The sequence below is a fragment of the Pseudonaja textilis genome, chromosome 2 (assembly GCF_049901715.1).
Source record: "Pseudonaja textilis isolate UNSWEBS1 chromosome 2, rPseTex1.2, whole genome shotgun sequence".
NCBI classification, from domain to species: domain Eukaryota; kingdom Metazoa; phylum Chordata; class Lepidosauria; order Squamata; family Elapidae; genus Pseudonaja; species Pseudonaja textilis.
In genome coordinates, this window is record NC_141991.1 from 145,831,207 (window position 1) to 145,855,714 (window position 24,508).

The following is a 24,508-nucleotide window of genomic DNA, read 5'->3' on the forward strand; positions in this document are numbered from 1 at the left end:
CCAAAAATGTAACAGAAACTGGTTTTACAGCCAAAGCTCAAGCACCTTGGAGGAAAAAAGCAGAATCTATTATTTGAGCGGAAACAGTTTGTGGACCTTTTAAGAAAGGATACGGACACCATTGATCCCTGAGATCTTGAAATCATCAATCAGTTGGACAATATTCTCCCGTTTTGGATCATTAGGATCAGAATCTCGCACCTGGAAGAAGGGAGAGGTACCAGGTAAAAATGGGTACGCATTCTAGATATGGATCAGCAACTAGAAACTTCTATGCCCGAACAACCCTCTCCATAAAGATAGTTTAAATATAGTTCTGGGGAAACAAAGGCCAAGTGGCTACATTGACACAGAAAGGTAAACCAGAATTTTTTTCTAGATCCAAGTGTTCCCGTGGTTCTCCCTGCCAGGGGGCACATCTAACAAACCTAGATGATTCAGCCTGAATTTGTAGTAATGGCTAAAAATATCCTTAAAGGTGATTCCTGATATTCCCCAAAAATGTTTCTTGGAAACATTGGAGACTTGTTTTTTTAACCTTTTGGTTACATGATGGACTCCCATCTGGTATTAATCTATTTCAATGCTACTTAGTTGTTTTAGAATCTGTTTTGTAGATTGGCACTGAAATAAACCTGTGGAATAAAAATACGTTTGGGTCGTAGTGCAGGTAGCCTTCAATTTACAACCATTTGTTTAGCGCTTGTTCAAAGTTACAAAGGCACTCAGAAAAGTGATTTACGACTGGTGCCATCAGGCCCAAGCCCAGAGGCAACACAGTGAAATCCAATCCAATTCTTTATTTTACTTACATCTAATGGTCAGAATCTTGCCGAACTAAAGCTATGACCCATTAACCACTAGTTATATCCTGAGAGATTCTACAATGTGGCTACCTAAACCACTGTCCTCTCAACCCCAATACAGCTCAGTATTGTATACTCTCTTAATCTGGCTCTATCTCTGGTAAAGCTCTGTATTGCCATAACTCTCTCCCACTGCTTCTCCAGGTGCACATTCCATCAAAGGTCTTCACAAGTATTGCCCTCACAGCATCTCTGGTTGTGATTCAGGTACTTGGAAAACCATCATGCATTTATATCAGTTGCAGAATTCCATGGTTACATGATTGCCATTTGCAACCTTCCTAGCTGTCTTCTGACAAGAAAAGTCAATGAGGTTGCTGGCAAGGAAGGTTGCAAGTTGTGGTCATGGGACATCTAACTTAACCACCAGGGATTCACTTAATGACCATAGAAATAAGAAATCAGATGTGGTCACATAAAGCCTCAGTTCATAATCACAATACTTGATGAAGAATTTTCTGGTCCCTACTATTACTGAGGTCATAAATTGAGAATTATTTCCAATCACTTTTTATGTGTTCTATTCCTTATCTTTTTGTTGTTCTAATGAAATGATCCAAAAGGAGAGGGCTAGCAACCAACTTCTGACTTCAGAAAAATCCAATGTAGTTCAGTGTACTAAGAGGATGAAAAACATTATCAAAGTATCTGATCCTTGTTTATTGCCCATCTCCAATCCCAAAGGATGATTCTCACTAACAGCAAAAAACCAATTCTTTTAAAACAGCGATAGAAGGGATTTCTTTATATTAGGCAAAATGAGGAAGCAAATTTTCACATAACTTACTGCAGGGAGATTGGGAGTATTAATGACTAATAATCATTATTAACAATATTTTATTAATGATAGAAAAGGAACAAAATATAAAGAAAATTACAATAAAATCTATGCATTCTCAAAAAGTTTTAAAAGAAGTAAAACAGAAAAAAAAGAAACAAAGTATACCATTATACGTTAACAGTTACAGTTCTATATGCACTTAACTTTGTAAATATTATTCAAGTGTGTATATATTTATTTTGGATAAACTTATATAACTATCATTTTTACTGTATTTTGTATAAGGGAGTTCCCTATCTCATTATATTTATCCCTACAAAGTCTACGTTCATAGACAATCTGCTCATAGGTGGCCAGTGTAATCAGATCTTCAATCCACTGAGTAAAAGGAGCCACACATTTATCTTTCCAATGCTGTAATATCGGTCTTTTGGCAACAGTAAGGAGAGAGAATTATGTTTTCCAGTCTTTACATAATTCAAGAGAATATTATTGTTAGATCGGGTAGATCGGTTCTCAGGAAGACGCGAGACCAACGGTGAACATTCAGCTCTTTCTTGTGTTTAGATCAGTACAAAAACCTTGGAGCCGCAGCAGCCCTTCATATAGGGCTCTTTGCAGCTCGCCGGCCAATGACGGGCATTCGAATTCCCCGCGATCGGTTTGGCCAATCGTGGGTGATTCGTTGAGACCCAATCATGGCCGGTTAGTCAGCCAATTGGGTTAGGGTCCGTGTGGACCAATCGGTTTGCAGGGTTTCAAGAATGTTAATATAGAACAATTATCCTTTAAAATTTAGCTTTTGCTGCAGTCATCTTTATATAGTCCACTATTTTCTCCCAAAACTTAGTAAATACAGGATATTGTAAAACAAATGTTTTAAAGAAGCATTATCCTAATTAATAGTCTGAATTAAGGCTCATGAGAGTATAGGCCCAGAAAATAATGTTCATTGCCATAACTCATTTCTTGAATGTGTATAATAGTGAATGTTTTCCTTCCAAAATGTACAACTATCAAGAACCATTGGGGAAGGTCAGAATAGCCAAATAACATGTTTTCCAACAATTCCTGGACTTTATTACTTCATGTTTTAAAAGGCTTAAGTATGTTAACTATTCATGAGGAATAATAGTTCACTCAGAATTGGAGCGGTCAGAGAAGCATCAAACTTACACATTTCAGTAGCTTGATTTCATCCACAGCCGTTTCTGTATAATGTACAGCACTTTTCACCACTTTGAGAGCCACAAAGCGCTTCCGCCTGGAGTGATGGGAGGAGAAAGGACAGGGTTAGTTAGTCCTGGCTTCCTTCATTTCAAGACATTATCTCCCACTTGAAAGTCTCAGCATTATCTTCAAACCTGCTGTTAAGAAAACAAAGGTGTTATACATTTTAAAAGAATGGAGTTCACAGGAAGCAAAACAAAGCTTTAGGGATCTCAAAAGTGCTTTTTTTCTTCAAAAGGCAACTGGATTGTTTTTTTCCTTGAGGAGAAGGAAGAAGAAAATGTTTTGCTTCTAACTACCTCCTCCTCCTCCCTTGAAAAGCTGCCTTTTGAAGAAAAAAGCACCTTTGACACAACTATGACCTGGATGACTGAGAATCTCCACAAAGCCCTAGGGATTCATTCATTCAACAATTATAAGGTTGCCCCTATCCCCAAAGTGATCCTGGGCAGTGTACAAGGATTAAAACCACAGAGACAATTTGTTTAATTAGGCAAAAATAGAGTGGTTCTTTGACTAAGTGCACTTGAGCTACCTTTGCCGTATCCTCCAGGACATATTTTGAATTTAGCTAGCCTTTTGCATTTCAATCAGAAGGTGATCAAAAATAGCCCATTTCTCCATATTTGGTATTCTTAAAATTTTGCCTCAGACCAGGAGGTGTTGGCTCTTTGGTGAGTAATCAAATCCAGTTTTAAGATTAATAAAGACAAAGGTGTTAATAAAAATATGAAATTAGAAGAGCTAATAAAAATGATGGAGAAAATTGGTTTTAAAACTGAGAAAAAAAGTAAAATACTTCAGAATTACTATGACAAATTATACGTTATTTCAAAATAATTTTGACATAGGATGAAATTAAGGTCATCTTAAGATGGGAGAAATTAGAATTGTCAAAGTTAAGAATAATCTCTCATAATGTTTTGCCAAGAATGTTGTCTTTGTTTTAGACAATATCTGTTTTGCAACTGATGGTGCATTTATACAGTGACAAAATGATATATATAAATGCACATGGTAATAGGGAAAAACAAGTTAAATATAAGGTGCTATGGGAAGAGGAGGACTGCATTTACTGGATTTGAAATTGTATTTTGCTGCTTATTGTTTGATCTTGATGAAAGAATGGATGTGGCTGAGAAACATGATACATTTAGAGTCAGAAGATCACAATCTGAACAGCATGAATACATATGGTACAAAAATGTTAATGTGGATTTTAAAACTCAAGACATGCCATATTGAGAATATGGAATTAAACATTTGATTGTGGCCAAAAACACTCTTATGGCTCCTAACTCAAGAAGCTTATCATAGAAGAGAAATGGCAGACAAGGACAAATGGTTGATATATTGGGAATTATTAGAAAACCATCAAGGGGAATTTAAAATTAAGTCAGTGAGAAATTAATAGCAGAAGGATATAGTTGTCAATGTTTTCCCCATTTACAGTTACCAAAAAGATTCACAATGGATAAAAAGATTTATGGTATAGAGCAAAGCATGCAACAATTTGAAGTACAAATATGCACTGATAATGAACGTGTAATTGCTAAAATGTACAAACTTTTGTTGAAATTTGAAACAGGAGGTATCGGTTGAAGAATGTATAATACAGTGGGCTAAGAATTCTGGTTATAATATACAAATGGACTAATGGTCAAAAGGGCTGAAATTTAGTTATGAGATTTTTTAAAAAATAAAATGATGTGTGACACCAGAGAAATTACCTATAATGTATAAAAGTACTTCAAATGTATGTTGGAAATATGAGGGATATTTTATCATGCTTGGCAGATATGTACAAAAGCTTTAAAGATCATTCAAATATATATTTTGATAAAGATAAAATTAAAAATTAATGTGCAGCTAAAACCAGAACTTTTCCTTTTAGAAATAATGATAAACAGGCAAAAGCCCTGAAGATTATTTCAATATATGAGTACTGTGGTAAGATTATTATATACAGAGATGGAAAGATCTGCTATGGAGGAATGGTTGGTGAAATCGACAGATTTTGCTGAGATGGCTGAACTAATTTGATTAGAGAAAAGGCACCATGCACATTTATTGGTGACTGGAAACTGGACTGTACCTTTTGCATTAAAATGGGGAAAAATGAACTTTTACAATTATTTGTTATTTACAGCTTTGATGATTAGGTGGGAAGATTGTAGAAAGAAGAGTATTATGATACCACTTTAAAAAGAGAAGTTATATAATTGTACTTATAACTGCTGTAAAGAACATTAAAAGCCACTAGTTCAAATATTTTATCTTTTTTTCTATTTTTCTTCAAGTTTTTGGGATTGTTTGCTTTTCCTTTCTTTTTCTTATTTTATATTAGTTTTAATATTTAATCTTGTTTTTTAAAGTTTCAAAAGCATACAAATACCCCCCCCCCAAAAAATCTATCCCTGTGACAAGATGCTACTTCACATCGCAAAGGAAGGATACACTTTTCCTGTTTCTTACTCTGGATTTAGACAGGACATAAAAAACATTTATGTACTTCTAGTTCTCTTCCTTTTTAACTCTCCTTATAAATTTGTTTCCTTGAACTGAGCTCCTGAAGACTTCATGGACATATCCGTGTATATTCCTTGGACATATAGGACTTAACCATTCCTTTCTTCTGGGATGTTCTTTTCAACTGTCCAGCCTAGTCTATAACTCTTAGCAGTTTCCCATCTAAGTCCAAACAAGATCCAATCTCATTTTCATATTAACCAAGCCCACCAGACACTACCATCTAGCTTGGCAATACATGGCAACCTGATCACTTTTAAAATGAATATGTATTTCTCTTTTTCAGGGACATTCTTTGTATATTTAATATAGGAAAAAAATAAGTGTGTCATTCACTGCTGTACTTACTGAATGTCCCAACAAAGCCAGACCGTCGAAAAGTGCCCCCATCCAAGTTTCCGTACTACATGATAGCGCCCATTGAAGAGGTCCCCAATCTTTACTGGGTAATATCCACCTAATATAGAGCAAAGAGGCCGGTTAATATATTAGCTGACATATCTCAGTATATGAGGCAACTACATATAGTCACACAAATTGCCTTCCTGATTAGTTTCAGGTTCCATCTTATGCTTAAAAAAAATGCTCATACATTTCATTTGTTGTTATTCCCCAGGAACATAAAAGTGAAAGCCCCAAAAGATCAGATAAAAACAGCTTCTAAATTAGCATCTTGTTCCAGCAAAGGAGAGCCAAACAGTTATCTGTAAACGGCATCCAGGACTCAAAATGATGCTGCCAGCAACACACACAAACACACACACAGGGAGGGAAGGCGGGGTGGGGGGGAGAGAGAGAGAGAGAAACTCCTCTTCACTTAAGAAACCCCAGGCCATTCCCTGCATTACTTAGATACCTCGGCAGTAATCTCGGGGGTCCTCTTGCTCCTCGTCATCAGATCCCAAGAGCCCGCCTCCAACTGCAGCAGGAAGAGGCAGGGGGGGCACAGAAGGCGGGCAGGCAGGGTCATCCGCGCAGGAGGGACTAAGCGGCCTAATAATGAAGAAATTGAGGGGGAGAAGGCAGATATAGGCAAAAAAAGAGCCATCAGAAGGCACTCCAAATTTCAAAGTTATTTTTTTCACAAACAGCTGAGAAACATTCCTTGTCTACTTCTAATTGAAAGCCGCCAACTGCTCACATAAATTACTACAGCCAACTGTTCCCAGACTACTTGGACTATTTCTACCACCATACCAAGCTTAAATGGTTAACAAGCCCGGGAAGACTGTATTATGGAATAACAGCTTTGTAAGTGCAATTTCATTTGTTCGTATTCTTCCTATTTCTCTCGATTCGTCAAATTCCTTTAGATTTCAGTCCCTCCAAGAGTGGGGTGAGCACTAACATCTTGTTGCCATTACTCTGTTAAGGCTATCAAATAATTCCAATTGTCCACTTCTCTGTACGTACCTATTGCCTTCTATTTCAATCTGTGCTGTTTTTCCCATCTTGACAGTTGGGGAGAGATTCACCGCAGCCAACTCAAAAGGGGAATTAATTGGCAGCAAGAGAATGAATAACTCAGCTACTCCTGTGGATTTTCAGCTCCTGACCAAGGAAAGGAAGCTTTCTCCCTCTCTGATGTCTTCCCCGGGGAAAAGATAATATTCCCCAGAGGAAAACTTCTAGATTTGTGAGGGAGCTGCCAATTCTGGCACAAATGAGAGGCCTCGAGACAGTCTCTATCAAAGCAGATCTGGCTAGTGGCTGGCACTTTATCTGTCCCACATGCTCCCTCCATTAGTAAAAGAGGCATTAATACCTTGTGAGCTCAGAAACTTCCTCTCTCCGTTAGAGCCCAAATGTGCACAGAGACAAGAGATGGACGAGGCATTAAAAATAACCTAGCAGCTTCCAGCAGCTGCCACCCAGGATGGAAATGGAATTTAGAGTGGGGAGGATGGGACACGCAAGAGAAAGGAACCAACCCCATGTCTCTTGCGGCCACTGAGGTGGTGGTAAGTGTGGATTCCAAGAACAATGCTCTTCGATTGAAAAAAAAAACACCCCAACCTTAGCTGTCATGGACATGTTGTGGCAGAGCTTCTCATTATTCTGTACAGAACTGAAGTTGGCATGGTAAATGGTACAATTCACACAGAAAAAGCAAGGAAGGGTCCCTACCGCACCTTGAAGATTAACCTACTTATTACTGAAATTAAGGTTGGTGGGCCAAGTATCTATTTCCATCACCTAATTTGTAAGGTGACACAAGACACTGCTGGTTTTGCTAAATAGACTAACCCAGTTACACATCTCCTTGTCTCAAGCAGGCTCTCTGTGAGGAGAGGGGCTTGCTTTAGCACCTAACAATAAGAGGACTCTCCAAAATTCTTCCCTCTCCACTTGAAAAACTTCTCTTTTTAAATTGCAAGTAATTCCTCAGGAGAGCGGAGGCAAGCAAGAAGTAAGATACAGGGATAAGGTAAAGGAAGGAAGTAGCATCATCTTCACATCCTAAACCCTGATTAAAAGCTAGCCTTATCTACAAGCTAGAAAATCTCCTGGGAAGCAAGCAGAAGGCTGCTGCTTCACAAATCCATTTATCTCTAGGGAAAAGGTAAACAAGTCTAGGCAGAAAGGGATTTCTTTTGCTCTGATACATGTGTATATATTTAAACATAACATTTTGTGTCTGGTATTTATTTTCTCTGTACTAGCTCTGCATATGTTTTCTGCTACTTGAAATTTCTGTACAGCAGCTTTTCAGATTAGGAGTAGGCAGCATCATTTTGTAATCTACTTTTAAGTCTTATATTTTCCTTTATGGCTTTCTATTTGAGGTTCTATTAGAATGCTGTATGTGATTTGAATGACATTTTTACCTCTTCAAGTTCTGAATGCTTTGCATGCTAATACTTAACAAATTTTAAATAAACTTTTATATACTTTTTTCATTTCCTCATTTTTAATGAAGTTTCATTTTGCTTATCACTTGTGAAATTGGCCTACCTACACACAAAGAAGGAAAGGCTGACTTCTCAAGTTATGTGTCTCAATGCTATAAGAGCAGAAGCTGATATACATAATTTGTTTATTTCTCCCCACCCCTCTCCTTTAATTTTCCAGGAAAACAAATAAATTGTAGGAGCCCTATTTCTCTCACATACCAGGTTTAGGAGAAGACAGGAGAGGTGCCCCACAGAAGCTAGGTTGTGGCAGCAGTCATTATGAAGCCACTAAACCAAGGCAGGAGGCAGAGTTGGGATGTATAGACCCAAAGGGCTTCTGGGAGAGGAGAACTGAGATTGCCAATTTGAGACTTGAACCCTACAGACTCCCCGTGTTGCTACAATTGTGAATCACCTTAAAAAGCATCCTTTCTGACTAGTTCATGCATCAATGAAGCAATACTGCGTAGAAAAGCTCAAAAGTATACAAAAAAAAGTTACAGCAGTTATTGTTGTAAGAGACTTAGACCCACTTAACAAAATCTATACCCCCTGTTTCATTTTTTCAGCCCTAATAACCTAGTATTGGGGCTAATTTCATGAATTCATTGGTGTGCATTGTCTCTATTTACATATACATTAAGAGATATATATTATATGGTGAAAAACATTTCTGGGGGGGGGGGAACCAACACTTTTCTAAAATTCTCATCTGCATAAAACCCTGCTTTACATCATCTGTGTTTAAGGCAGTGGGGAAATGATGATGAATGACGATGTTCCTGTATATAAACACCTAACAACGAATTTACACTTGTGAACCAGCCCTGGGCATCTTCTTCTGCAACCGTTCTGTAAAAAGTCAGTATAACATGCAGGATGACCTGCAACTGATGCGCAAAGCACGTTGCGTTAAGAGCCACAACTTGCAAGAGCCAGGGTGAGTTCACACCTACACACATTCCGCCGAAGGCAGGGTTGCTGCCCCCCCCCACCCGCCCGGGTAACCTCAGAGGCCGCGTTCAAGCCACCTCTCTCTCTCGGTTCCTACCCCCACCCCACCCCACCCGCTCGTATCGCTCCACACTCACCCCGTGGGGATCCCGCTCTCTGCCGGCGGAGGGGGCGGCGCCTTTTCTTTCTTATGTTTCTTCTTTTTGCCACGGCTGCTCCCCGGGCCTGTGGAAGAGGGGAGTAGCGCGAGATCGATCGGCGCGCCGGGACTGCAGATGCCCACGCGCTGCAAAAGTTTTGCGGGCAAGCCTGCGATCGGCATGAAGTGGCAGCAGACGGTCCGCCCAAGTGGAAACCCCCCCCCACCTCCTCTCCTGCACCTGCTGCGGCCCCCTCCTCCGTGCAGCCACCAGCAATTCCCCGCAGCCCCCGCGCGCCCGCCCTCCTACTTTCCTGGGCAGCCCCGCCCGCCGCCCCCACCTCCTCACCTTTTTTGCTGCTCATCGCCCCCCCTGCCCCGGTGAGCTCCATACAAGCAGAGGATTACCCGGCTGCGCCTGCGCAATCCGGCCCCTTCCCAACCGCAAGAGCCGCTTTTACCCCACCACGTGAGGCCGGAGGGGAGGAGCCTAGATCTGCTGCTCCGCCCACTCCAGACGACAAGGGGGGAGAAGAGGGTTTTACGTATTGTTTCCGAAGAATGATGCTCTTGTGAGCCAGGTCGTCTGCCACGAGTAAGGATTGATTCCTTTAAATGATCCGTCGATTTGCTTTCTGTATTCTTCTCCAACATCAAAGGTATTACTACTCTTCCTACCCTGCCCACTGAAAGTCAACTTTTGCTTCCCTAGAGTTACAGGGACTATCATGGCTTGCCTTACTTCGTAGGTATAGATGCATCCCAGCTTCTAAATATCTTTTCCAAGATCTTCATTACTGCTCTGCCCAACGCTACTCTGTGGTGTATTTCTTGACTGGTTGTTCCTTTGCAGTTGATGATTGACCTCAGAAGGCAGAAGCAGTCCCCAACTTCGGTATCTTCACTGTCGGTTCTAAAGCTGCTTATATTTCTATTATCGTCTAAATTAAATGCAAATATTTTTTTAAAGTGTTGGAAAAAGTACTTAACTTTGAAGCCCAAACTATCATTATGTAGAACAGGTGAAGTGTTTCAGATATTGAAGACAGTATTCAAGTACTAAATTCTTGACATCCTGGTTTTTGGCACTATATAGTGATAGCGCTTAGATTTATATACCGCTTTATAGTGCTTCACAGCCCTCTCAAAGCGGTTTACAGAGTCAGCCTATTGCCCCCAACGATCTGGGTCCTCATTTTATCCACCTCTGAAGGATGGAAGGCTGAGTCAACCTTGAGCCTAGTGGGTTTCAATCTGCCAAATTGCAGTGGGAATAGTTTGCAGTACTGCACTCTAGCCACTGTGCCACCAAGGCTTCATATACCACTTTATAGTGCTTTACAGCAAGGGTCCCCAACCCCTGGGCTGTAGATGGCTACCGACCCACAGTCCATTGGGAATTGGGCTGCCAAAGCAGCAGGCGAGATCGCAAAGCTTCATTTGTGCATGTGCAGAATTTAGGTTGCATGCTCAAAACCACCACTGAAACTGCCACCACTGGTCCACTCTGCTTTACAGCACTTTCCAGAGTGGCTTCCAGTGTCAGCATATTGCCCCCAACAATCTGGGTCCTCATTTTATCGAAAACAGAACAGAATAGAATTCTTTATTGGCCAAGTGTGATTGGACACACAAGGCATTTGTTTTTGGTGCATAAGCTCTTAGTGTACATAAAAGCTATAAGTGATAAATCATGTTCACAATCATCATCAAAATACATTCATCATAAATCATAAGATACAACACTTAGGGATAGTCATAGGATAAATAAGCAATTAACACAAATCATAATAGGAAACTAAATAAAACAATATAAATCATAAAGATATAAGCAACAAAGTTAAAGTCATAAATAGAAAAGGAGATAGGTAATAGGAAAGATAAGAAGAATAGTAATTCAACCTAACTAAATAGTTTGACAGTGTTATGGGAATTAGTTGTTTAGCAGAGTGATGGCATGGGAGAGCCCTATATAGTGTCATTTTGAGGGTAGAAGTTGAAACAATTCATGTCCAGGATGTGAGGGGTCTGTAGATATTTCACAGCCCTCTTCTTGACTCGTGTAGTATACAGGTCCTCAATGGAAGGCAGGTTGGTAGCAATTGTTTTTTCTGCAGTCCTAATTATCCATTGAAGTCTGTATCTGCCTTGTTTGGTTGCAGAACCAAACCAGACAGTTATAGAAGTGCAGATGACCAATTCAATAATTCCCCTGTAGAACTGTATCAGCAGCTTCTTGGGCAGTTTGAGCTGAGTTGGCGCAGAAAAGAACATTCTTTGTTGTGCTTTTTTGATGATGTTTTTGATGTTAGATGTCCATTTTAAGTCTTAAGATATTATAGAACCTAGAAACTTGAAGATCAAGGCCAAGTCAATCTTGAGCCCCGTCTCCAGGCTGTGGGCAGAGTTAGCCTGCAGTATTGCATTCCAATCACTGCAACACCTTGGTTCCTGGGTATCCCCTGGAACTGGCTTCTACACTTTTCCATCTCCTTTCCCATCCTAACTTTCATACGGACAACGTCCTTAAGGATGATGCTTTCAGTCTTGTGGGATCCTGTTATTGAATTTGTAATATGATTTGAATACAATTATGTATTTGTAATATAATTTGAATAAAAATTCAATCCTAATATGTTAGTTCATAAATTCATAATTGAAATTACAAGAAGTTAGTGAAGAAATAATATCATATCACTTGTGTTTTAGTAGACGGGGCACTGAAGGACCAGGCTGGGGATAGGCCATTCTAAAGAATTCTAGCTATGTAATGTTCACTTAATGACGTTGATTCGAAGGCACATATTTGTAATAGGGCTTAGGTGTCCCTGCAGATTTTATTCCATTAGTCATTGCCGACCATAGGGAGTGGTGTTCATCTCCGTTTCAAGGCCATTGAGCCAGCACTATCCAAAGACATTTTTGTGGTCATGTGGCCAGCCTGACATCACAGGGCACTGTTACCTAAGATCACCTAAGGATTGCTTTATTACAAGTCAATCACTGAAAGAATCCCCAACTTCATTAACAGAGGCATTTTTCTTCTGCATGACACATCTACTACAAGAAATGGGCCTTTATACCTTTCTTGTTTTTTACATGCTGCCCCCAGCTGATCTTGTTTGAGCTCCAAAAATAAGTGGAGTTGGGTTTCCTTAATACACAATTGGAAGACAACCAGGCAGTTCCTGGGCTTGGGATAGACTAAAAGGTTGAAAAGCCCCTGTAATGGTAAATTACCCAACATATATGAAGTCAGGCCCAAATTTGTAGCAACTTTATCTTACACTGTTTGTTTTTAGGAATGTTTCATCACTAATAGGAGTGGGCATTCTCTTTGGGAAAATACAGTACTTGTAGCGTTTCCAGATAGTAGACGAATTAGCATGCTGGAATCTGTATGAATGTCTATGTGCTTCCCAAGCTAGCCTAATAGTCATAGCTTATGACCATTGCCATTGATGATTGATAACGATTTGATAACGAGTTGCTTCACAACTATTTTGCTGCCTTGATGCATACGTCCCTGTGTACTAATACATCTTAGTCCTTGTAGTTTTCTCAAGGAGGATTCATAATCATGACAGGAAGCAAGTATTCTATTTAGGAATACTGTTCTGCCAAATTATCAAGTATAATCCTGATTGGTTCCCAGAAATGGACCTGTCCACCTTCAGTGGAATGATAAACATCCAGGGTCAATAAACATAAACGACTGTCTTCAACTTTTTAAAGAAATAATGTTTGCATATACCATATAGAATAGATATGAATACATATCTAGGTTTGCTCAACTATTATTATCTGTTTGCCCTCCCTGACCAAAGCTTTTGCCTTCCATCTTAGTCATTGTCATTAATCACCATTGTAGAATGATTAAGTTTGAAGGGGCCCTTTAGGTTTTTGAGCTCAACCCTCTACTCTATCCTTTAGTTTTTCAGTTTAGTGATGATCCAACCTCTGCTTAACATTTCCAATGAAAGGAAATCTACAACTTCCCCTTGAATTAGATTCACTGCTGCCTGCCTGTCTTGACCCATCTTTTAAGGAGAAGAATCAGATGAATTCTGGCAAATAAAAACAAGAGATTAAAGTTATAAATCTAACTGACACATTAAAGATAAATATATTTCCAGATCTAGACAAAGCCTTCTTCAGGATTCTTAAAGGATGTCAATATGGAACTGATGACAATCAGTTTTTATTTATTTCCAAGAATTGGAAACAAATTAATATAATTGCAATTTTAAAAAGTAATAGAAAAGATATAGAAAAGTGTAGACTATCCTTTACATCTAGAAAGAATATTAGTAAAAATAAACATATTCTTAAACTTATTATTATTCCCTGTGTTATTTCATAATTTTTTCCTTTCTGCCATATTAATGATTATGGATTATAATAACTTTGCATTCAATCTTGGAACTGCAGATTGTGAGCCCCATCTTAGATTCTGTAAATAAATCAGACAACAGTATTTTTCTGAAAAGTTTTTTTTAATTCTTCAAAGTGTCATTAAAATAAATACAATCCCAGAGCAGGAGTCTCCCATATATACATAAAATTGGGAAGGAGAGGGCAATAGATAGGAAGAGTTAAAATAAAGACCAATTAGAATATAGTGTTTATACAAATATTTTTTTTAAAAAAATGCAATATTAGTGCATTAAAAACCAGGAAATGAGGTCTGAAGGGATAAAATTCCTCCAATTCCCCAATCCCAGATCTGTAATGGTCAGCACAGAATTGCCCATTAGTGCGCGCTGCTTAAAAGGGGGACACTGTAATTTGACACCCTTCTTGTAGGGTGTCCAAAATAAATACACCATTTTTATTTACAAAGCCAGTGTTCCATACAGGGATTACTCCCTTTGCAGTTAGGTTTTTTTTTTTTAACAAAAGACAGAATGAGCACCAAGTGCAAAAGAGCCTTATAGCATCCATGCAGTTAAGGCACTGGGGGTGGAAGGAGGGAAGCAGTGGTGTTGGCCATTTTAAATTATTTTAGATGCCTCTGAGGGAGATTGTGCAATGCTGCCTGGCACCTGAAAATGTGGCTGATCAATGGATAGTGGAAAATTTTCAGGATAGGTCTATTTGCCCCTCTTCAGCAACCTGGGAAGATTTACTTCTGAGTTAAATATGCTTAGGTTTGCAGTGTTGGATCTGGGTGGACAACTGATTTAGAAATGTTACAAGTCAGTCACTTTGTTCTCTACAAGAGCTGCAATCTGTTGCAGTCGATATGCTAGCTGCATCTTTTGGCCCAATGGATCTTCTTCTAATGCACTGATTATCTGCAGAAAACACATACCGACAAAATCCAGTTAAATTGCTGCACAGCCTGTTCAGAAAACTTTTGCTACCTTTTCTGCATTCAACCTATCTCCACCATCACCAACAGTAACTACAGGTAGTCTTCAACTTACGACCACAATTGAGCCCAACATTTCTGTTGCTAAGTGAGACAATTGTCAAGTGAATTTTGCCCAATTTTAAGAATCTTCTTGCCAGAGTTGTTAAGTGAATCACTCAGTTGTTAAATTAGTAACAGGGTTGTTAAGTGAATCTGGTTTTCCCATTGACGTTGCTTGTCAAAAGGCTACAAACAGTGATCACATGACCCCAGGACACTGCACCTGTCATAAATATGAACCAGTTGCCCAGGATCTTAAATCATGTGACAGTGGTCGTATGTGAGAAAATTGGTCATAAGTCACTTTTTTCAGTAACATTGTAACTTTGAATGGTCACTAAGTGAACTATAGTAAGTCAAGGACTCCCCATGATTAAGTTCCAATAAATGTGTTACTATACCTGGTCATAGTATTTGTTAATATAGTTGTAAAGTTCTTGCAGAGCCACTAAGCAATTGAGATCAGAGGAATATTTCTGCTAAGACAAGATAAAAAATAGTAGTTTTGTCAATCAATTTTTCATATTAATGCAGGCAAATCACCATTATTTTATGCATGTATTTATATACATACAATTGTCCAAATATTTGACTACTCTTGCCATCTGCATCTATAATAATTCTACAAAATTATAATTTTTGTCCGTTTAGCAGATCAGGAAAGTGAACACAAATCACAGCATTCTCAATTCAAGGTCCATCACAAGAAATTCTTTTTTGTCTTGAGCTGGTAGCCTGTTTCCATTTTGTGGAACCCTATTCAGAACTACAGGGACGCGATGGCTCAGCGGCTAAGATGCTGAGCTTGTCAATCAGTTCTGCAGTTCAAATCCCTAGCACTGCGTAACGGAGTGAGCTCCCATTACTTGTCCCAGCTTCTGCCAACCTAGCAGTTCGAAAGTATGTAAAAATGCACCACTTTGGTGGGAAGGTAACAGCATTCCGTGCACCTTCGGTGTTTAGTCATGCTGGTCACATGACCGCGGAGACTTCTTCGGAGAGCGCTGGCTCTTCGGCTTTATAATGGAGATGAACAGAGCTGGAAACAACTAGCATGTATGTGCGAGGTGAACCTTTACTTTATTCAGAACCAACGCAATCTCCTTTCAAATAAAACCCATCCCAAATGACGCCTAATCTGTTGTACTTTTAGTCAACTCATATGCTATCATTTAATATGGCACAGGGTAGGGTTCCAAGCAGTCTCTACTGTCAAACTAAAGAAGCAGCTGTGTTTTTAAAATAAATCTTTAGTTGGGCTGAACAAAATATAAGACGTGTGCATCCAGAGGCACCCAATGTAACCAAAGTAATCCCTGTAATATACAACCTAGACCTTCTTCACTTGTGAGTTAAGAGGGGTTTGTTATGTTTCAAAGAACTAATGTAAGATTACTGAAAAAACAACCATGAAGCATGCTTCAAATCTGCAAAAGTATTATAGAAATTATCTGTGTTTTGATTAATTCATGCAAGTGGGACTTATTTGTAGTATGAAACAAATGTTAGCTTTGGGCTTGCTGACATGAGTGTTCACAAATACAGAAAAAAGTTGGTCTATATATTCCCAGCCTACAATAAACTGGGCTTGTATAATTACTAGATATTTGGGATCAGTTGTTTAGGTTGTTTAATCTTCTTGATTAATTTTCCATCTCTAGTTTGTGAAGCTGACAAGATTTTTTTTAAATGTACTACTTTGGTTCTCAGTAATGAACAAGGGGATGTTGGCATTTACTTCTTACCCCTGAAAGTTCAGTAAGGGCTGAGTTCATCTCTTGGTAGCTGGCAGGAACAGTCTGTTGAATATCTGCATAATACCTGATTAGGTTTGGGAGGGAAGGCAAACATTAGTAAATAAACAAAAGAATACATAGGGAAAATCAGCTCTTGGGATAAATGCTTCAGATCATTTATTCTCTCTAAATCACTGTTTTTCAAATTTTGCAACTTTAAGATGAATGGACTTCAACTCTCAGAATTCCCCAGCCAGCATGGCAATTCAGAATTCTTGGAGTTGAAGTCCATTCATCTTGAAGTTGCCAAATTTAAAAAAGAAAACACTACTCTAAATGGGGTTGAACTACCTTTCCTAATATGTCAAATCTTGCTAGCTAGATTTGTCAGATAGTTCAGTAACACAAGGAAAGTCACAAGTTTCCCATCATTGTTAGCAGATACCCAGACTCAATGTCAATGGCTAGACTTGTTAAGATATTTTTTCCCCACTGAGCAGGATCTTTGAATTAAAAAGCTTTTGCAAAACATAAGTAAAACAGTTCAAAAGCCATTAATTAAATTGACCGGGTACATTCCACATGCCAGTTTCCATTTGCACAAGGAATGCTTGAGTAAAAAGGGCTCAGGGCTCAATTATACCCAGGAATTATAGTTTCTTCTGTGGGAATCCTTCTTCTACCACAGATTGACCATCTGTCTTATATATAGTTGAGTTTCCTCTGTTACCATATCGACTTCTCTCTTCTTAAAGACTGGCAACATTTGTTGAAAACTAGCAATATTGATAAACACATGATAGATGCCAGCTGTTAAATTTCCTTTTTTATTTCGTAAGGGAGGCTGAAAGGATTTTCATTCCTTGCGGTGTGTATGCAAGGTTCTACACAAGAGAGGAGATGTATTGCCAATTCGTAATTCATTTAGAATGGACGGAGTTAAAAGTTGTACGTTTATTTTTTACTAAAGTACAGAAAAAACTGTAGAAGTCAGCTTCCTTTCAATGTTTTAATTAAATACCTGGCCGTTATTAAATATTTAATTACATTAAAAGATAACGTTTGAAACTGAAATGTTAATGCAAAGTCTGAAATCTCTAAAGCCAAAAGAGCAGACTATATCAGATTTCCTATTGTTGGAAATGTTGGGGAGGAGGAAAGGCAAACCTTTGAGTGTACTGTCCAATTTATTGTAGAATATATAATAACAGTAGAGTATTACGCAAAAGGAGGGAAATTTGCAGAGAAGCTACAAAATAATCTTTCCTTATTTGTTTTTACTCACTATCTGCACAGCTCCCTATCATCACATCTTGTCTTCTTGAAGACTTTTTTTAAATGGTATTTTACATTTTGCTCACACTTACTTCTCCACCATTTGTTTGTAGTGTGGGATTTCCCTGGCATAGAGTAATTTGTTGACTGGTGAGTCCTGAAGTAAGAGAAAGCAAGAAAAATCAGGAACTGATTAAAAAAAAGAGTAAAAAGATATCCAAGCTTCACATATTATGGTTCTTTTTCTAATTACAATAGTCTTTCCAAAGTTTCAAATCTATAGTCACTGAGAATTAACAGTATATAAATTGTCATCCAATGTACCTGAAAAGCTTGAAATTGGGAAAACTAAAGTACTGGATACTGGATAATTGGGGGAAAAACAGCTCCAGAACTTGGAATAGTTTGTTAGAAGGAAGAAAAAGAGTTATTTTACTCACACTCTCATTTTTTATATGAATGGGTTATTTATTTATTTTTTTCTGGATGATGGAACACTATTTCTGGTCTCGACTAAGTAGCCCAGCGGCAGAGTTATCTTCATCAGTGATACAAATGTACAGTATATCTTTCATCTCATTAAAACACTTCCAAATTATAGACAGGCAATTTACAAAAGACAAGCCCCAGTGGAGGGTTAAATATGTCACACTCATCCAGTAAGCTCTCCCCATATTTAGAATATGGCTAAGGGCATTCCCACAAGAGAAATGAAAAAGAACACCTGTTATTCTGAAAGATAAGTAAACAATCTGGAGTCAGCCAATGAATGGGTGGGAAAGTGTAAAATCCTAAGTACTTCTGACTATGTCATCCAACTGACCTCTTGAACTTAATGGACTTCACTTCCAGAAGGTATGGGGGCAATCACTGGCTTATGATAGCTTTTCAAAAGAGCAATTTGGAAAGAATTATAGCTTTGTCAGGGATACTTAGCTGCAAATAATAAAAGCCAAGAGGCAGTAGTGTAATGCCAAATGTCATGTTCAGGGACAAAACATCCTCACCCCTTGCTTTTTTGGAGCTTTCCAACAGTGCTGGCCAGACTGCCATTAAGAATACAGCACTGGAACAAATGGTCTAATCCAGGGAAGAAGGGTATAAATAGCCTGCTGGGCTACTGGCACATTTAAGAGCATGTGATGGATGCACTCACAAAATGGCTGTGGCAGGGAGACATAGCTATTTGCAAAATGGCTACCATGACAAGTCAAAATAGAACATAAACAAGTACGGTAAAACCTTGGTAACTTTAAGATGGGTGGACTTCAATTCCTAGAATTCCCTAGCCAGCTTGCACTTGCATTTTATAAGTAAGTAATGTATGAATAATACTTAAGTAATGTATGTATGTACATATGTATGTTACTGATGCTTTGTTTTGCAGCTTGGCAGCTAATTAATTAATTAATTAATTAAGGGAACCTTTAAAAAGTTAAGGGATAAGGCTACCAAATCAGGACAGCAAAAATCTAGGTGACACTAGATACCGTTACCAACAAAGGAAACTTAATTATTTTACTGTCCTCTGTTGCAGTTTCCAGTGGAAGTATCTGGGTATGTGTCGGTACCTGCAGTCGTCACCCTGCATACCCTTGCAGGGAAAGTATGTTAAATTTTCTACACAGAGGGAGTAGAACTGATGAATGCCTATGTAATTTCAAATGTTCAGCCTGTTTCACGTTCAAATTATTTTGGTTTTGAGCAGTCTAAAATCTTATGTCAGACTGACTTGATTGACATTTTGTAACTTGGCTTTTAAGGAATCCCATTTGAAGAATTTTCTCTTTTGTCAGATTTTTTTTGAGTGCTTATAGTCCTAACAGTTATTTTTCTAGGATGACCAGAGCAGAACAGTTCTGAAAGGAAATGTAGCAGAATATCAGATGCGCCAGACAAGCTTTTGAGAAAGAGACTAGATCAGTAATTCGAATGAAATGAAAATGCCTATATCTAAAAAAAGACAGCATCTTCAAAGGGATAAAAAAAAGGCTGAGAGAACTAACATATTATTTAGTTACCCAAGAGGAAGCAACAGCAAGGGTTGGTCTGGTCTGACCAGTTCTACAAGATATTATAGGAGACTGTGGGAAAGCAACTTTTGCAGCAAAAATGAGAAGTAAAAAGCTGTTTGGCAGATCTCATCTCCTTTTTAGAGCTTTAGGCTTTCTAGTCAAATCCGAAAGTATTTTATAAATAATATTCCTCAGACATCTGATTATTACTTGTATTGGACTAAGCAATGATTAAGAAGGTGAAGGGTTTTTTTTAATGAAAAAGGCTTTTTTTTAAAAAAAACAACAACTACAATACTTGATAGTCTGTAAAGTATTAGACCAGGGAATTATAAAAATATAAGCTTTCTAAAAATTCTAAACAAAGACTGAAAAACTTAGAATGTAGGTCTGTTTTCAGAGAACAAATAATTATATTATTATTATTATTATTATTATTATTATTATTATTATTATTATTATTAAAAGTATATGTCTCTAAGCATGAACAATTTTTTTTAGCCTGGTACAATATAACCAGAGGAAAAATGAAAAATATTGTTTATAGGTAGCCTTTGATTTATAACCATTCATTTTGTACAGTTTGAAGTTGCAACATCACTGAAAAAAGTGAGCTATGACCATTTTTCATGCTTATTATTCTTGTATCATATCATGGTCATGTGATCAAAATTTGGATGCTTGGCAACTGGCTCATATTTATCACAGTTGCAATGTCTCAGGGTCACCTTTTGCAACTTTCTGACAAGCAAAGTCAATGGGGAAGCTAGAGTCACTTACCAAACCATGTTGCTAACTTGGAATAGAGACCAAAATAAAGAATAGAGACCAAAATCCTTTAGTCCTGATATAGAGAACAAAGACTGATATGCCCCATAAGTACTCTGGCAATCTCAAATGTTATTATAAATAAAACCAAAAAGATTTGTAAGTCGCACATAAGTATGGCCACTGTTTTTCAAAGGCGGAAATGCATGGCTCTATCTCACTCAGCCACTGAAAAGGTAACTTCTGCCCACCTTTTTCTACTTCAATATCAAAGTGAGTGTTTTCTATCCTCCTGCTACATTTTATTTCACTGTAGGCAAAGACAATCTAACTGGCAATGGTGCACCATGGGAAGAACGCTTGGTATCCTCTCCATTAACAGACTGCTGCCTTTCACAGCTATTTTTTCTACACTGATGAAATAGTGAAAAGGTGGGCCTGCTCTTAAAAAAAAAATCAAACTGATCAAGTTCTGCCATTTTCCCTATCTAGCCAAATGCCAGACAAAATTGAGAACCAGTTTGCTCAAACTGTTAAGGAACCAGGCTAGAAACCAGGAGACTGGCAGTGCTAGTGCAGCCTCACCAATGAAAAATAGCTTGGTGACTTTGGGCCAGTCATTCTCTTTAGCCCAACTCACCTCACAGGACTGTTGTAAAGAAAATAGGAGGAGAAATGTGTGTTGGGTATGTTTGGCACTAAGTAAAACAAAAAAAGTAAAACTGTGATTTTTTAAAAAAATTGAACTAAAAATAGGAAAGGAGCAAGGAAATCAATCTACTACTTCAACCAGCTTCATTTTTATCTGATTTTTGAGTGGGAGTTCAGCATAACAGCATATAGTCTACAGTATGTTATGCCAACTGATTATCTCCCAAGTATATACTGTAATATTAATGTAATGTAATTTATATTCTTTTGAAAGTAGAATTGTTTGATCTACCATGTTAGATACCATGTCACAGAGGGAGAAAATTACATTATAAACTTATATATCTGCAAGGGAAAGTTTTTAGATGTGGGAAAGAATATGTTTTGCAATCTAGAACATTAAGCCATGTGATGTAACTCAACTAGAAATTCCTGAAAGGGAAATGGACTTGTGAGATTGATGGGAGTAAAGCCATTCCCACAGCATCAGCAATAGGATTGTTGAAATCAGCATTTCTGCAGTTGGGTTTGAAGCCGACCAAATCCTATGCATGACATCTTGAAACCTGAAAAAAAACTGATGTGAAAGTAGAAATGGATTCGGGCTCATGCATTAGGCCTCTTGTATTATAGAATTCCAAAGAATTATTTAAAAATGTGACAAGTTGTCATATTAATGTTTGAAATTAATTAGCCAAGTACCATCTTAACTGGTCTTTATTAACAACTTCAACTTCTTCCAAGAACACTCTAATAATTTCTCGGTTTCTATTTATCTTATCTATTTCTTTTTACTCTTTTTATTTCCCTTAATAAATGATTTATTTTGTAGTTGTCATTTGCTCATACTGCTTATCTGAAATAAAGCATGTGAATTTCTGCTTGCTGCCACTGCAAGATAACAATTACCCTTTATTTATTCCAGGAGTCATTGATTGGTTCCCTTTGCCATCTATTATACCATAAATAGCCATCTCCAAATCCATAATTTCACTGTCTATATTAGTTTATTCTTTCTCACGATATCCAGTTTTCACAGCTCATTGCTTTTAGAATTGGCACTATCAATCATACACTTGCTAACCTAAGTTTGCCACTGCTTCATCCCTGAATCAAGGAAACCATCAGGGATCACTTTGAAGTTCTGAACCTCACTGCTAAAGAACCTGAGGAATTACAGAATAAACTTAAAGAAATTGTTAAGGAAAACAATTGTAAAAAGACTGCCAAAAATACAGAGAGGGAAGAAAGCAAACTGGATATCAGACCAAATTTTGAAAATTGCAAGAAGGGAAGAAAGCCAAAAGCAACAAAGACAAAAATATCATAGGGATCATCTTTGTGATTACTTAGGAGTCAAAAATGGCTTGATGGCACATAATCATCCATAGGATTTTTTTTTTTTACTTTTCCAGCATAATGGCAATTTTAACTTATTCTTAAAACCAGGAATGCAAGGCTATCTATCATTTTCTTTTCTTTACCACTAGCTACAAATAGTACCATCTACGTATCATAAACCACTAAATGTTTTGCCTTCCAGTTGTAATTCCAGCTGTGTTCTCTTCTATTCCTACTATTGGGTTAATATGTATTCTTGCATGTCTCTCAGTCCCATCACTATTCTGAACCATTTTGTTTCCCAAAACTCAGTTTTAACAGGATCTCTTTGTTCACTTGTAATGGTTCCTCAGAAGGCCTTGCTATAATCAGAGAGGCAGAAGTCAACCTGTTTCATGTTTTTTTTTTCACTCTTTTCATTAGCCATCTTGCCTTTTCTAAAACCTGCTTGTTCATTGGGCATTACTTCCCCTGCATATAGCTCTAATATTCTTTTTAAGAAAAACATTGCATAAGAAATTATGCCAGGGTCTGATAATCTGGGCATTCTCTTGGATCTACCTTCATAAGTATAGGCATATTTATTTATTTCCTAAATTTACATGCCACTCATCTCATTCTGCAAAGCAACTCTTGGCAACTTAGAAATTAAAATAATAAATGTAAAATATTAAATATATTGAGTACAAAGATAAGAAACAGAAGATAAAATTGGTACAGTGGTGGCATGCTCCTTGTTAATTGATCAGTCATCTCCAGCATACAGTGTCCCTATTAGTACTCCATACCAACTGGCAGAGCCAGTATATTATAGTAATTCAATATTAAGTATTGGCAGAAATCACCAAAGATAGGTTTCTCTCCTCCAGGTAGAGATACATCCAGTTTATCAGCCAAAGATGATAGTTCTCCCGGCCACAGATGTTATGTTGCTATCCAATGTCAAATGTGTAATTTAAGAGGACCATGTATCCTTAAGGGAGGGCATACTCTATTGAGGACAGGCATATTTCCCAAATCCCAAAACCCAGCCTCCAGAATCAATATCAACACTATCTTATTTGCATTTAGGTTTAGCTTGTTCTGTCATACAGAATGCTTTACAACCTGAAGCAATTAAAAACTCTGTAGCCATCTAATCCTAAGCCTGCAGAAAAGTAAAGCTTTAAATGGATATTATTTGTATCTTGATGTCCATTAGCATCAAACCTGTGAATTATCCTGGCAGCTTTATATCAAATACTGTGGAAGATGAGAGAACCTTGCAGAACTGCCAAAGATGTGAGCAGAAATATCCAGGACTATTTTCTTGCAGTCTTTGAAAAGATTGGAATGGAATTACTGCAAAAAAAGACCACAAACCCCCAAGTACCCTCCCAAGATTCTTAAAAGCCACGAAGCGATCCAGCAAAATCAACAAATATAATCTGCTTTCTCTAAGATATAGCAACACTATCTTCTTCACCAGTTGGACTAAATATGGAATCCTGAATAACAGCTGATAGTTGTTAAAACTGATCTAGTCAAAAGATAGAGTACTGACTTCATCATAGCCTCTAAGAAAGTATTAATGAGCGGAATGATCATTGACAAAATGGAGTCTTTGAGGGGCCTAAATTAATTATGTGGAGGAGGGTTACAACAAACAAGTAATAGTTAACTTGTTGCCTCAAGAGAAAAATAATGAAACTGACTCAGATAAATGTTATCACATGATATGTTAAAATGACATGGCCAGCATGAAATCGAGAACATTTTGTCTAGAAAGAACTTTTCAAATTGGCTTCTAGCATAAATTAATAAAACTGTAAGCATAAATAAAGAAATAACTATAAATGAAAGTGTAAGCAAAAACAAAACTTGAGCACTAGCTGAAGCCACCAATAGCTGCACCCACTTGAAAAAATACCCAA

At 37.8% G+C, this 24,508-nt stretch overlaps 2 protein-coding genes and 1 long non-coding RNA gene across 8 annotated transcripts in view; 1 reads left to right on the forward strand and 2 right to left on the reverse strand.

The window, feature by feature from the left end:
- SRPK3 (SRSF protein kinase 3) overlaps positions 1 to 9,851 on the reverse strand; it is a 35,463-nt gene extending 25,612 nt beyond the window's left edge. Inside the window, 6 exon segments of the mRNA XM_026711282.2 lie at positions 114 to 201; positions 2,824 to 2,911; positions 5,755 to 5,863; positions 6,263 to 6,399; positions 9,392 to 9,479; positions 9,743 to 9,851. Of these exon segments, the coding sequence (XP_026567067.1) occupies positions 114 to 201; positions 2,824 to 2,911; positions 5,755 to 5,863; positions 6,263 to 6,399; positions 9,392 to 9,479; positions 9,743 to 9,785 (553 nt within the window). The 5' untranslated portion in view covers positions 9,786 to 9,851.
- A 78-nt stretch (positions 9,852 to 9,929) lies between these two features.
- The window catches only part of LOC148127148 (uncharacterized), a 51,811-nt gene continuing 37,232 nt past the window's right edge, over positions 9,930 to 24,508 (forward strand). Inside the window, exon 1 of the long non-coding RNA XR_015741978.1 lies at positions 9,930 to 10,052. This is a non-coding gene — a long non-coding RNA (uncharacterized LOC148127148). The remainder of the gene's footprint in view (positions 10,053 to 24,508) is intronic.
- PLXNB3 (plexin B3) overlaps positions 13,869 to 24,508 on the reverse strand; it is a 63,674-nt gene continuing 53,034 nt past the window's right edge. For all 6 annotated transcript variants that reach the window (XM_087925759.1, XM_026711658.2, XM_087925762.1 and 3 more), the window contains 4 exons: positions 17,913 to 17,977; positions 16,555 to 16,630; positions 15,211 to 15,285; positions 13,869 to 14,690 (listed from right to left, as the gene is read on the reverse strand). In XM_087925759.1, coding sequence (XP_087781885.1) covers positions 14,586 to 14,690; positions 15,211 to 15,285; positions 16,555 to 16,630; positions 17,913 to 17,977 — 321 coding nt within the window. In that variant the 3' untranslated portion in view covers positions 13,869 to 14,585. The remainder of the gene's footprint in view (positions 14,691 to 15,210; positions 15,286 to 16,554; positions 16,631 to 17,912; positions 17,978 to 24,508) is intronic.